The sequence below is a fragment of the Dictyostelium discoideum genome (genome assembly GCF_000004695.1).
Source record: "Dictyostelium discoideum AX4 chromosome 2 chromosome, whole genome shotgun sequence".
NCBI classification, from domain to species: domain Eukaryota; phylum Evosea; class Eumycetozoa; order Dictyosteliales; family Dictyosteliaceae; genus Dictyostelium; species Dictyostelium discoideum.
The window spans coordinates 5,525,447-5,539,136 of record NC_007088.5 but is presented as its reverse complement, the minus strand read 5'-3'; the positions used below and the strand labels follow the sequence as shown (position 1 = coordinate 5,539,136).

Genomic DNA, 13,690 nt, shown 5'->3' with positions numbered 1-13,690 from the left:
TTTTTTTTTTTTTTTATTTTTTTTTTTTTTTTTATTTTTTTTTTTATTTTTATTTTTTTTTTTTTAAAGGTATAAATATTTTTTTTTTTTGTTTTTATTTATATTTCAAATCAAAAATTAAAAAATAATCTTTAAAACTTTAAAAAATGACAATAATTGGTAAAGTATTTTAAAATACCTTATTTATTAAAAAAAGATTAATCAATAAATTCCTAATTTTTTTTTTTTTTTTTTTTTTTTTTATTATTTTCCAAATTTTAAAAAATAATATTAAAGCTTCAATCTCTAAAATTGGTAACATTAAATCATCCTCATCATCATCAATTGGATCAGGCAGAAATTCAGCAATTTCATTTGGTAGCAATAAAATTGCATGTGGTGAATGTGGTGGTAGTTCAAACCCAATGGGATCCTTAATTGGAAATGTTGCAAACACTGGAGCAGGTAAGGTCTCTCATATTCCAGTTACTGTTATGGTTGATGCATCAGTTGCTATGAATCCATCCTCAATGTTACCAAGTGGTGGCTCATGTGGTTGTAATTAAATGTAAAATTCAAAAAAAGACAACATTACATCTTTGTTAAATTAAATAATAAATTATTATTTCACACATATTAAATTTTTTATTTTTTATTTTTTTAATTTATTGTATAGTTTGATTATTAATTGTATTACCAGAATAATTATTATTATTATTTATAATATTTTTATTATTATTATTATTATTATTATTAAAAATTTTTGATAATAAATTTGTAAAGAAATTAATTTTAGAAATTATTAACCATAATAATAAACAACATAAAGCAATTGATAAAGGGATTAAAAAGATAATTGTTAAACATTTTGAAATTATTGAATCATTATGAAGGAAATCATTAATTAATTGAAAAATAGTTGCTAAATTTAAACCAATAATGAATAGAGCAATTATTGAATTGATAATAATAATTGACAACCTATTTTTAAATTCACCCATTATTTCGTAAGAACTTGTGAAAATGATTAAGGGGACCACAGCAAAAGGTAAACCAATTGATAAAAGCACTTGTGAGATAATTAATAGGGTATAGGTACCTTTGTCACCTAAAACAATGATAACAATAGCGGCGGGGATTATAGCCAAAAGTCGAGTTATGAATCTTCTTAACCAAGGTTTAATTCTTAATTTTATGAAACCTTCCATAACTATTTGGCCCGCCATTGTACCGGTGATAGTTGAGGATTGACCAGCCAAGAACAAACCCAACCCAAATAAAACTGCGGCTAATTTCCCATCCATTAATTTAGTTAATAATCTATAGGCCTCTGACAATTCGGTTACTTGGATATTTGATTTCCAAAAGACAGAGGCAGCCAACATTAATATTGCGATATTAACAAAGAATGCACAATTCAAAGCCAAAACCGTATCGATAACGTTATAACGGTAAGCTTGTTTGATCACTGATTTTCTACGATCGTTTGGAATCTTTCTTGATTTCACCACACTACCATGTAAAAACAAATTATGGGGCATAGTGGTAGCACCAACGATGCCAGTTGCAACCATAACACTATCACTATTTAACCTTGGCACGAAACCAGAGAAAACCTCGGACGCAATTGGTTTGCTAAGGAAAAGTTCTATCACAAAACACATTGTTATCATTGATAAAAGTAATAGAATTAACAATTCCAATTTCCTAATACCCCATCTTTGAATGGCTAAAAACAGTAGAGTATCCAATGAAGTGATAGCAACGCCTGCAATCAACGGTAAGCCAAATAGAATATTCAAACCAATTGCTGTACCAATAACCTCTGCTAAATCTGTTGAAATTATTGCCAACTCTAATATTAACCATAGGAATATATTCACGGTTTTACTATACTCTTTTCTACATTGTTGAGCTAAATCATTCTTTGTCACCAATGCTAATTTTATCACCAAAGTTTGTAAAAATAGTGCCATAATATTTGAAAATAATAATACCCACATTAATTGATACCCAAATCTTGACCCACCTTCTAAATCTGTTGCCCAATTACCTGGATCCATATATCCCACCGATATAAATAATGCAGGTCCTAAAAATGATTTTAATTTTTTAATTGAAAATTTACTTTTACTTCCATTGTTGTTTTCTTCATCTTCGAATGGTACCAATATTGAATAATCAGTATTCTCTATATCGATTGAATCACCACTACTATCGATATCACTACCATCACCAATATTACTATCTCTATCTTGAAATGGTTTATCTTCAATTTCCTCATCTGATGATATTATATTTTGTTGTTGTTGTTGTTGTTGTTGTTGTTGTTGTTGTTGTTGTTGTTGTTGTTGTTGTTGTTGTTGTTGTTGCTTTGGTGAATCTTCAATACTACCATTAACAACATTACCATTACTTTCAAATAAATAAATATTACTTGATGTACCTTCATCTAAACCTTGTTTCTTATAATCTGTTAACTCTATTTCATTCCAATTTTCAATTTCATTTAAATTTTCTTTATTTAATTTTTTATTATTATTATTATTATTCATTTTCAAAGCATTTATTTTTTTTTTTTTTTTTAATAAATAATAATATGATGGCGCCCAATGATGAAAATATAAATAATTATTTTAAACATTTTTTATGATAATTAAAAAAAAAATAAATAAAAAAATAAATAAAAAAATAAAAAAAAAAATTTTTTAAAAATGGGGGTAACCACTTTAAAATCAATAAAGAAAAGTAAATAGGTTGACAATTAAGTTTTTATTTTTTTATTTTTTTTTATTAATAATTGTTTTATGAGAAATTATAGATATAAATATACTATGCCACTACCATAGTTTAATAGAAAAATACTAAGGAATAAAGAAATAAAAAAAGGAAAATAAATAAAAAAAAAAAAAAAAAAAAAGGAAACTACAAAAAAAAAAAAAAAAAAAAAAAAAAAGAAAAAAAAAAAAAAATAATAAAAATAAAATAAAATTAAATGAAATTAAAAAAAAAAAAAACCAAAAAAAAAAAAAAAATCAATTAAATCTCACCTCACCATCAAACATTAATATATTCACATTAAAAAAAAATAATAAAAAAAAAAATAATAAAAAGAAATAAAAATGGAGTTTATTAATAATAAAATTAATAAAGTATCAAGAGATTTTTTATTATCATTAATTAATTATTCAGATAAACAAGCTAGAAAAGCTACAAGAAAAGAAATATTAGATTTATATTTAGATAAAAAATCAAATCAATTAAATTTAATACCAATGATTGCAACTGTAAAAAGTAATTTTTTTATTATTTTTTATTTATTTTATTCTTTAATTTTTATTTTTATTTTTATTTTATTATATTAATTAAAAAATTTACTAATAAAATAAAAAAAAAAAAAAAAAAAAAAAAAGTTATTAGAACAAAATTTAATGATCCTTTAAACTATCATATTGAAGTTGAAGTAGAAGGATCAAATACAACACCTCAAATTTCAGAATCCAGATTTAAATCATTTAATTCAAGTTGGATTGATGATCCAAAAATGGAATTGTAAGTTTTTATTTTTATTTTTTTATTTTAAAATTATTTCTCTTAATTAATTTTTTTTTTTTTTTTTTTTTTAAAAAAATAATTAATAATATAGTTTAATGGAAAAAATTGGAAATAATGGAATTATAATTAATTTAAAAATTATAAAAGAAAATAAAATTTTATTTAATTCAACAGAATCAATTATTAGTGTTAAAATTGGTAAAGATATTATTGGTAATTCAATGGAAAAAAAAAATATTAAATTTTTAGAACCAATTGTTGAAATGATGACACAAAGCGAAAAAGTTATTGGTAATATTGAATTTGAAGTAACGATTGAACCAGTAGCAAAGTTTGGATTAAGATATTGGGATAGGCTACCAGTATTTGATCCAGATTTAAAGATACCAAAATTTGCAATGCCAAGTGACAGTTTTGTACATCATGATGAATTTAATGAAATGGTAGTAGCATTTGTTATAGTCTATTGGTTACTACGTGGTGAAAAGAATTCAATGGAGATGTTACCACCAAATATTCAAACTAGATCAGCCGAGAATGGAATTTACAATAGTATTGTATCTGACCAACTTTTCACCTCTAGAAGATTGAATGGCTCAAATAGACCATACAATGATTTCGTTAGAGTTGAAAGTTGTAAAGAGAATAACTATGGTGAATGGAACTATGAATTAAGATTGGATTTATCAGGATATGAATTAAAACAAGATGTTTGGTTTCCAAAAGAAACATGTTGTAGATTTAAACTTAAGGAAAATGAAAATCATAATGATAATGATGAAGATAATGAAAATGAATTAATTATAAAATCAATTGCATATAGAATGAATGATTATGGTGATGGTGATGGTGATGGTGATGATGGATGGATAGTTCAACAAGCTGATGATTCAAAAGAATGGAATGATTTAAAAGTTAAATATATGATGGTTGAATTTAATTATAATATTAATTGGGGTCATGTTGGTGTACATTTTGTTGTGGAAATGTTTAATATGGCATTTTATAGAAATATTATAAATAATCCAATAAAGAAATTACTTTATCCACATTTCGATGGTGTAATATTTAATAATTGGTTAGTGGTAAGACCGATGCTTGATGGTGTTGTCACTCAAGCTGCTGCTTTCACATATGAAGGTCAAGTTCAAATGCTACAAAAGAGATTCAGTCAAACAACTTATAAATGGAGACCAACACCAATTAATGATAAAATTAAAGGTCATGTTTATGATACCTCCAGTCAAGCCATTTGGGACGCAATCACTGAATATGTTGATGAATGGTTTTTAGAGAATAAAGAAGATACTCTAAAAGTATGGAATGAAATTGAACTGGTTTCAGATGATTTAGTTCAACATTGTTTAAATGCTGATAAAAGTGCAAATGAAATTAAAAATATTCAAGATCTTAGAGATTGTTCAATATTTATCATTTATCAGGCTGTTTTCTCTCATGCATACGTTCATTGGAAAGCTTGGGATGAAGAAGCAAAAGCTATCATTTTCAATCAAGATGGTGCCACCACTAAAAAAGATATTAAATATTACGAAAATCTTGGTAATGCAATTGAAGCAGGTGTTCAGTATCCATCTCCTTATGTTAGACAATATCCAATCTTGGATGTTGAATTTGGTGGTCCTGAATTATTACAAAAGAAAATTTGGAAATATGCTCATAAAATTAATCCTGCAATTTCAATTGGTTCTTTAATTATGTCACCAAATATTTAAAAATAATAATAATAATAATAATAATAATAATGTATTTTAATTTGTTTTAAAAAAAAAAAAAAAAAAAAAAAAATGATTTTGTTTGTTAAAAAAAAAAAAAAATAAAAGATTAATAATTATTCATAAACTTTTTTTTTGATTATTTTATTTTATTTTATTTTTTAATATTGATCAATAATTTCCATTAAAACAGACATATCTGGTCTACCTAAACCTGAAACAGTATCGAAACCAGTTGTAGCAGTATAACCGAAATCACAACAAACTGGAGTAGAATCAGAGAGACCACAACGATTATTACCAACGACGACATCATAGAAAGCTTCTGGATTTGTTCTTGCGATTTGATAGAATAATGGATTAAGGAAACCTAATTGTGGTAAACCTTTATTTAATCTAATATCATTGAGAATTGTAATCATACCAGCAAAGATTGGTGCAGAAGCAGATGTACCATCAACTGATAACCATTCACCACCATTGATAACATATAAATTCTTACCAACTGTTGAAAAATCTGGATATGCTCTACCATTTGAATTGAAAAGATTTGATGGTGGTGAAACATCCAATTCTTTTAATTTATTTAAATATTCATTTACGAAATCTTTTTGATAGTAAGCAGTCTCTGTGAAATTTGAGAAACCACCACCTGATGTCCACATTGTACCATAATCAATTGAAACACCAACTTCACCAATTGGAAGTGATTGACAATTTACACCACCACTTGAAACTGAATCATAACAAATTGGTGCTGAATATGGTGTAAAATAAATTGAACCAACTGCACTAACATATTCTGAATTTGATGGCCAATCACCTCTTGCCTAAAAAATAAAAATAAAAAATAAAAATAAAAAATTATTAATATATGTATATACAAGAGAGAGAGAGAGATTATAAAAATTGGATTTACATTTTCACAACCATTAGCACCCATTGGTGGACCACCTAAATCATAAGCACCACTATCACCACTTGCAATTACAACTGTTAAACCTCTAGCAGCTAATTTAGCAAATTCAACTTCAGATCTTGCCATATAACCATTACCTAAATATGTGTCAACATTACCTTCAGTCATACCATAAGATAAGGAGTTAACTAATGGTGGATTTGGATGGGTTGAAATTGCAACTGCCCATTGAAGGATATCATCAATTTCAGCGGAAGTATTTGCATAGATTGACCAAAATGTAGTTTGTGCATTTGGAGCAACACCCATTAAATATTGAATATCTAATGATGCTTCAACACCTGGATTGGTTTCGTCATTGTAACCAATTACATTTACACTTACATTGGTTGGTAAACCCATACTATTGAAAAATTGTTCTAAATCAGTTGGTGAATAATATTGTTGTTCAAATTCAACAACACATTGAGTTGCATTTGGGTGACTAACTTGATAATGGTTTGGAATTCCGTAATATTGTTTAATAGTTTGTGGTAATACAATTGGTAATGAAACAATTGGATGATCCCATGTTAATACTTGATTTGAAACTGTATCTGTTATTGAAACTTCACTTGGTTGATAAACAAATGAATTTGCTGAAACTTTACAAACTGGTACACCATCTGTAACTGTACAACTTGGTGCAACATTACTTGTAGTAATTGTATTATTAATTACTTGATTCAATGCTTTAACTGTAACATCCATTGGGAAATATTTACCATTACAATTTGGTGAACATGATGGTTGATATTCAACTGTTAAAAATTCACCTGTACCTTTAATACTAATAATTTGTAAACCTTCTGATGATGAAGATGATGATGAAGATAAAGAATTTATTTTATTTTTTAACTTATCTTAATAAATAAATAAATAAATAAATAAATAAGTTAGTTTTTTTTTTTTTTTTTTTTTTTTTTTTTTTTAAATAATAATAATAAAACTTACAAACTGGGAAATGACTAATACCAGTAATTAAATCAATATGTTTTAATAAATTTGAAGGAATAATTGGATCAATTGGTGAACGAAGAATGATTTTACCATTTTGATGAATAAATTTAAAGATTTTAATATTCATTAATTTTTCAATATTTTGTTTTGACATTGTAATGAACATACAATCTTGATTATCATTGTATTCAATTTCAATTGGATTGAATGGTTGAATCCATTTTTCAATTAAGGTTAATGATTCTTTTGATGGTGAAATTATTGATGTAATTTCATCAACACTTAAATAATTACCATAGTTGTTTGAGTGTGGGTCTGAAACATCACGAACTTTGATTTTTAATTGTTCAAAATTTTGTTGTTTTACATAAATTCTAAAAGTGATTGGTGTATTTGGATCAATAAATTCTCTTGTTAATGATTGTTTCCATCCTAATTCTTGATGAAATTTACCATTAACTTGATTAATACCAAAATAACAATTAATTAAAATTGTTAAAATTATAAATAAATTAATTTTATTCATTATTTGTTTTTTTTATGTTTTTGATTTAAAAAAAAAAAAAAAAAAATTAATTTTTTGATTAAAAAAAAAAAAAATGGAACGGTGACAAGCTCAAAAACAAAAAAAAAAAAATTAAAACAAATTTCAACCAAAAAATTTTGAAAATTCTAAAGAAAAATTTTTTGGTATGAAAAGACAGGCGAACCATGTTTCTTTCCCTTTTTTACTTTTACTTTTATTTTTTGGTTGGAAAAGACCGGCGAACCTTTTTTACTTTTACTTTTATTTTTTGGTAGGAAAAGACAGGTGAACCATAGTTCTTTCCCTTTTTTACTTAAACTTTTTTTTTTTTTTTTTTTTTTCTTTTTTTCTTTCTTTTTTTTTTTTTTTTTTTTTTTTTTAAAAAATAAAATTAAAATATTTTGAAAATTGGAATTGTTGTTGAACCTTTAATAATGAAACCAAATTCATAAGTTTTGCCTGGTGAAATTGGTAATGAATAAGATGGTAATGAGAAAATTGTTGTAAAATTATTATTTAAATTTGGTGAAATTACTTTATTTACACCCCAAAAACTAAGATCATCTCTCAACATTAATTTTTCACTTCCAAATGTTAATGAAGTAATATTATTATTATTATTATTATTATTATTATTATTAATGTTATTTATAATATTTGAAGAATTATTTAAAATTACAGTTTTAACTAATGAATATTTTGTAATATTACTGCCACTACCTTCACTCCAACTATTTGTTATTATACTTTTAATTTCAATATTATTACTATTAATATTATTTGTATTTGTATTATTATTAATATTAATATTATTATTATTATTATTATTAATATTACTATTATTTGTATAATTATTATTATTATTATTACTATTAATATTATTATTATTTGATTTAGTTTTAATTTGAATAGTATATAAATCATCAAATAATAAACCTGAAAAAATTGTATCATTACATAAAATTGTAAATTCAATTTTATTTTTACATGAACCTATAATTAAATAACCATCTTTATGAATATAAAATTCACCATAATAAACTCTAAAAGTACGTAAATTTGAAAATGGTTGATCTGATTCTGGATCATCATTTGATAACCATGGAATTTTATCATTTTGATATCCAATTAAACCATCATTATTTACTAATTTATTTTCACCCTCTTTATGTAATTCTCCATTTCCATATATTATTTGTCCATTATTTTTAATTATAGTAATTGATAATTCTAATGATAAAAAATTATTATTATTATTATTATTTTCAAAATATTTTAATAATTGATTCTTACATATTTCACTACTTTTAATTTCATTTAAAAAAAAAAAAATTATTATTATTAAAACTATAATATTTTTTATAAAACTATTCATTTTATTTAATTTTATTAATTTTTTTTATTTTGTTTTTTAATAAAAAGAAAAATGAATATAAATTTTTTATTTATTTATTTATTTTATTTATAAATTAAATTTTTTTTTTTTTTTTTTTTTTTTTTTTTTTTTTGTAACTACAATATTATTTTTTAAAATAATAATAATAATAATAAAATTTATTTATTTCAAACAAACAGTTAAATTTTATTTCTTTTTAGGACGGATAGATTTTAAGATAAAATAAAAAAAAAAAAATTTGTAAATTTATTATAAATGGTGAGAGTGTTCAAACCGATCAATGAAGAATCATCTTAGTCTTTGAAAGATTTTACAATTTATATAACTAAATCAGATATTATTTAAAAAATAAAAATAAAAAAATATTAAAAATAAAAAAAAAATAAAAAAAGTGGTGTGTTTCTTTTTCTGTGTGTAAGCTTACACTAAAATTGATTATAACAATAACAAAATAATTTTTAAAAAAGAAAAAAAAAAATTCCAAGATTTTTGTATTTAAAAAAAAAAAATTATAATAATAAGAAAAAATAAAAAAAACCAAAAAATTTAATAAACAAACATTTTAATGATACCATGTCGAAAAAAAGAAGTTAATAACCAAATATTTTGATGATACCATGTCGAAAAAGCCAAAGAATTTAATAAACAAATATTTTGATGATATCATGTCGAAAAAAAAAAAAATTTAATAACCAAATATTTTGTGGTGATATCATGTCGAAAAAAAAAAAAAAAAAAAAAAACCATTTTGATATCTTTGCAAAAAAAAAAAAAAATAAAAAAAAATTAATTTAAAAATCAAAAAAAAAAATTTAATTTAAAAAATAACGATTTCCCACGTTTTTTTTTTTTTCCAATTTCTTAAAACATCAGTGATAAACAAATAAACAAATAAATAAAAAATAATATTATATTATAAAAAAGAAATAAAAGAAATAAATTATATATGTAAAAAAAAAAAAAAAATTATAATAATAATAAAATAAAATGAATAAATTAATAAATTATAATTTAATTAAAAACTGTAAAAGTAATAAATTAATTTTTCGACCAAATAATCAAAGATATTTTACAAAGGTTAATTTATCAACACCATTTATAAGTAATCCATTAAATAAAGAAGATAACCATAATGATTATGATGAAAATAATAATAATAATAATAATAATAATAATAATAATAATAATAATAATAATAATAATAATAATAATAATAATTTAGAAAATAAAAATATTGGTACAATTGGTAAAGATAATATTGATATAATTAATAAACAAAAGAATGAGAAAATTGTATCAACAACATCAACAATTAGTAAAATATTTGATGAAGAATCATTTTCAAAACCATCATCATCATCATCATCATCACAAAATAATAATCAAAATCCAAGTAGTTTCACAACGGATGGATTAAAATCATTAAATGTTTTAACGATTGATATAAATGGTAATAGATCAGAGGAAAGATTTTATAAGGGTAGTTTATCGAATGAATTAAAATTACAAGCTCGTGATTTACGTACGATCGATCCATCATTTCCACCACAAATGCCAACGATTTTAGTTAGAGATAAAGTTATATTAATTAGTATTGGTTGTGTTAGGGCCATTGTGCAATATAATAGAGTATTGCTATTCGATACAGGAAACACTCAAATAAAGGATGAAACTGCCATTGGTATTCATGAATCATTAACATCACAAGGTACAGAATACTTACCATTACCATTTGAATTTAAAGTATTTGAATCTATATTGGATTTAATTTGTAGAAAATTAGAATTTGAATTTAGAAGAATGCAATCATTGATAGAGAAGGAATTGCAAATGTTAAATGAGAATCCTGAACATAATTTAGAGGAACTATTGTTGTATCATAAAAAAGGTCTCAATCAATTTGAAGTTAAAATAAAGGAGATCATAGACGCAATCACCGATCTATTGGAGGCCGATGAGGATATGGCATTGATGTATCTTTCATTTCGTCATGCAACTGGTGGTGCAAGAAAAAAGAATCAACACGATGAAATTGAAATCCTCTTGGAAACATACACAAGACAATTGGAATTACTATCGAGTAATATTTCACAACTTAAGGAAACATTAAATTCAACTGAGGAATTCGTAAATTTTCAATTGGATACTGCAAGAAATAAAATGATGAGAATGAATCTTATGTTAAGTTTAGTGACCATTTCAACAGGTCTTGGTAGTGTTATAGCCGGTACATTTGGTATGAATCTCATTTCAGGATTTGAGCAACACCCATTGGCATTCCCAATTGCTTGTGGCTCAATTGCATGTATTGGTGGTTTAACTTTTATTGGTTTGAAATACTATTGTCATGTTAAAAATATTTTACCTTATACAAAGAAAACACCTGCTCATTTAGCATTGGGTTTAGGTTTTAGAAATGACTCTTTCATTAACCCATTACGTGATAATTTAATTTTAAAAGAACAATCACAACAAATCTTAAAAGAACAACAACAATCCTTATTTAATACCAACACCAATACCACCAACACCACCAATACTTCAAATAGCAATATTTTTAATTCAACAAATGACTCATCTAAAGCTAACAATATTCAATATCATAAAGATATTGATTTTAATGAACAAATTAAAATTGATCAACAAAATAAAAAAATTCAAAAAGTTAATAAAATTCAACAATTTCAACAAGCACAACAACAATTTCAACAACAACTTTCAAATCAATACATTGTAGAGTTACAACAACAAATTCAACAACAACATCTTCAAATTGAAAAATTACAAGAACTTCAATATCAATTAATTAAAAATCAACAAAATACTCAATTATCACAACAAAAAATACTTTCAAATAATTTATTAACAACAAATGAATCAACAAATGATGATACTTCTATAATTGAAGATGATTTAACTTTGAATTCAAGTTTAAATAATAATCAAAATAATCAAAATAATAATAATCAAAATAATAATGATAATCAATTTATTCCAACTTATCAACAACAAAAACAACAATCCCATCAATTAAAACATCAATCTCAAAAATATAATCATCCTCAATTAGCTCCAAATTTATTATCATTTTGGAAAGTTATACAAGAAGAATCTGTTATAAATTCTGATGATACTACTAGGAATAATATTAATATTAATAATAATAATAATAATAACAGTAACAATAATAGTAGTTTTTTAAGTTCAACGTCAAATAGAAAAAATTTATGATTTAAAAAATAAATAGCAACTTTTTTTTTTTTCTTTTAATAGTTTTAAAAAAAAAAAAAAAAAAAAAAACAAAAACCGTTATTATTATTTATATATTTATTAAAAAAAAAAAAAAAAGAGATATTTTTTTTTAGTTTTATTAAATTTAAAATAAATAAAATTAAAACAGTGTGGTTGGTTTAAGTTTTGTTTTTTGTTTTTTTTTTTTTTTTTTGTATTCCTTTTTTTTTTTGTTTTTTTTTCTTTTCTATTTTTTATTGAAATTAATTTACATTGCTAAAGATTCTTCCAAAGCTCTAATCTCTTCTTCTTCTTTTGAAAGTTTTGGTACAGTTTTTGAAATAGTTGGGACTAAATATAAATAATAAAAAAAATAAAAATGTTAGTTAAAACTCTACTCTTTATACCTTTTTTTTATAAAAAAAAAAAAAAAAAACAACATAACACTTACAATTTACTTGAATTTCTTGTGGTAATTCTCTTGAAGGTGCTTTAATATTAAGTAATTGAGCATCTAATTCTTCTTGCTCATATTCAGCTAATTCTCTTAGTAATTCTTCTTCATCTTCAACTTGGTTACCTAATGGTTGACTGATAGCATTTGAAATTTCTTCGTGAATTTCCATTTGCTCTTGAATCTCTTCAATTACGTCATCAACTTTATCGATAGTAAGGTGACCATGTAATTCTCTTAATGATCTTGCACCATCTCTCATTGAATTCATAATTTCCATATTCATCTTTGCATTCTCTAATGCAAAAATCTAAAAAAAATTTATTTATTATTAGTTGTGTGTGTGATTATTAAAATTATATATACATATATTATATTTAGAAAATAAATATATATATGTATATATATTACTTACTTGTTGATTTAATGTATCATATGAACCTTGTAATTTTGTAACCTCATTTTGAAAATTATTTCTCTTTTTTAAACATAATAATGCTTCTCTCTTTCTTTTTTGGCTGACTAAGACCTTTGCTTTTTCTTGTTCTTTTTCTAATTTATCTTGTAAAAATGTTTGCCTTTTTTCAAGCATATCTAATGTTAATCTAAGTTTACCAATTGTTTCTTGAGTATCTTGTTTTGGTTTTGGTTTACCAAAGAGTTTCATTTTTTAAGGTATTATATATATATTATTTTTATAGTGGGTTATTTTGATATTTTAGTTTGTGATTTTGTCTTTTTTTTTTTTTTTTTTTTTTTTAATTTCAAATAAAAAACTTTTTATATGGTTTGATATTTATATAAAAAAAAAAAAAAAAAAAAATTAAAAAATAAAGAAAATTTTTTATATTATATCGTTTAATAAAAATAAAATAAAATAAAAACTAAAAAAAAAAAG

At 23.1% G+C, this 13,690-nt stretch overlaps 7 protein-coding genes across 7 annotated transcripts; 3 read left to right on the top strand and 4 right to left on the bottom strand.

Annotated features, from left to right (window-relative positions):
- Positions 1-146: 146 nt before the first annotated feature.
- Positions 147-545, top strand: DDB_G0275579 (coiled-coil family protein; the record flags this gene model as incomplete). Its single annotated transcript, XM_638318.1, has 2 exons — positions 147-159; positions 277-545. 2 exons carry the CDS (start codon positions 147-149, stop codon positions 543-545), a joined length of 282 nt encoding a protein of 93 aa, XP_643410.1.
- A 99-nt stretch (positions 546-644) lies between these two features.
- Positions 645-2,534, bottom strand: DDB_G0275815 (natural resistance-associated macrophage protein; the record flags this gene model as incomplete). The annotated part of the gene is made up of 1 exon (XM_638317.1): positions 645-2,534. The coding sequence occupies one exon, from the start codon at positions 2,532-2,534 to the stop codon at positions 645-647; it is 1,890 nt and encodes a 629-aa protein (XP_643409.1).
- Positions 2,535-3,101: 567 nt separating this feature from the next.
- Positions 3,102-5,267, top strand: DDB_G0275577 (hypothetical protein; the record flags this gene model as incomplete). The annotated part of the gene is made up of 3 exons (XM_638316.1): positions 3,102-3,273; positions 3,393-3,531; positions 3,626-5,267. The coding sequence occupies 3 exons, from the start codon at positions 3,102-3,104 to the stop codon at positions 5,265-5,267; spliced, it is 1,953 nt and encodes a 650-aa protein (XP_643408.1).
- Positions 5,268-5,428: 161 nt separating this feature from the next.
- Positions 5,429-7,711, bottom strand: DDB_G0275693 (peptidase C53 family protein; the record flags this gene model as incomplete). The annotated part of the gene is made up of 3 exons (XM_638315.1): positions 5,429-6,097; positions 6,187-7,088; positions 7,180-7,711. 3 exons carry the CDS (start codon positions 7,709-7,711, stop codon positions 5,429-5,431), a joined length of 2,103 nt encoding a protein of 700 aa, XP_643407.1.
- Positions 7,712-8,102: 391 nt separating this feature from the next.
- DDB_G0275575 (hypothetical protein) lies at positions 8,103-9,086 on the bottom strand (the record flags this gene model as incomplete). Its single annotated transcript, XM_638314.1, has 1 exon — positions 8,103-9,086. One exon carries the CDS (start codon positions 9,084-9,086, stop codon positions 8,103-8,105), a length of 984 nt encoding a protein of 327 aa, XP_643406.1.
- A 1,008-nt stretch (positions 9,087-10,094) lies between these two features.
- Positions 10,095-12,338, top strand: DDB_G0275813 (hypothetical protein; the record flags this gene model as incomplete). Its single annotated transcript, XM_638313.1, has 1 exon — positions 10,095-12,338. One exon carries the CDS (start codon positions 10,095-10,097, stop codon positions 12,336-12,338), a length of 2,244 nt encoding a protein of 747 aa, XP_643405.1.
- A 268-nt stretch (positions 12,339-12,606) lies between these two features.
- vps32 (SNF7 family protein) lies at positions 12,607-13,459 on the bottom strand (the record flags this gene model as incomplete). Its single annotated transcript, XM_638312.1, has 3 exons — positions 12,607-12,689; positions 12,790-13,102; positions 13,208-13,459. The coding sequence occupies 3 exons, from the start codon at positions 13,457-13,459 to the stop codon at positions 12,607-12,609; spliced, it is 648 nt and encodes a 215-aa protein (XP_643404.1).
- Positions 13,460-13,690: the final 231 nt, after the last annotated feature.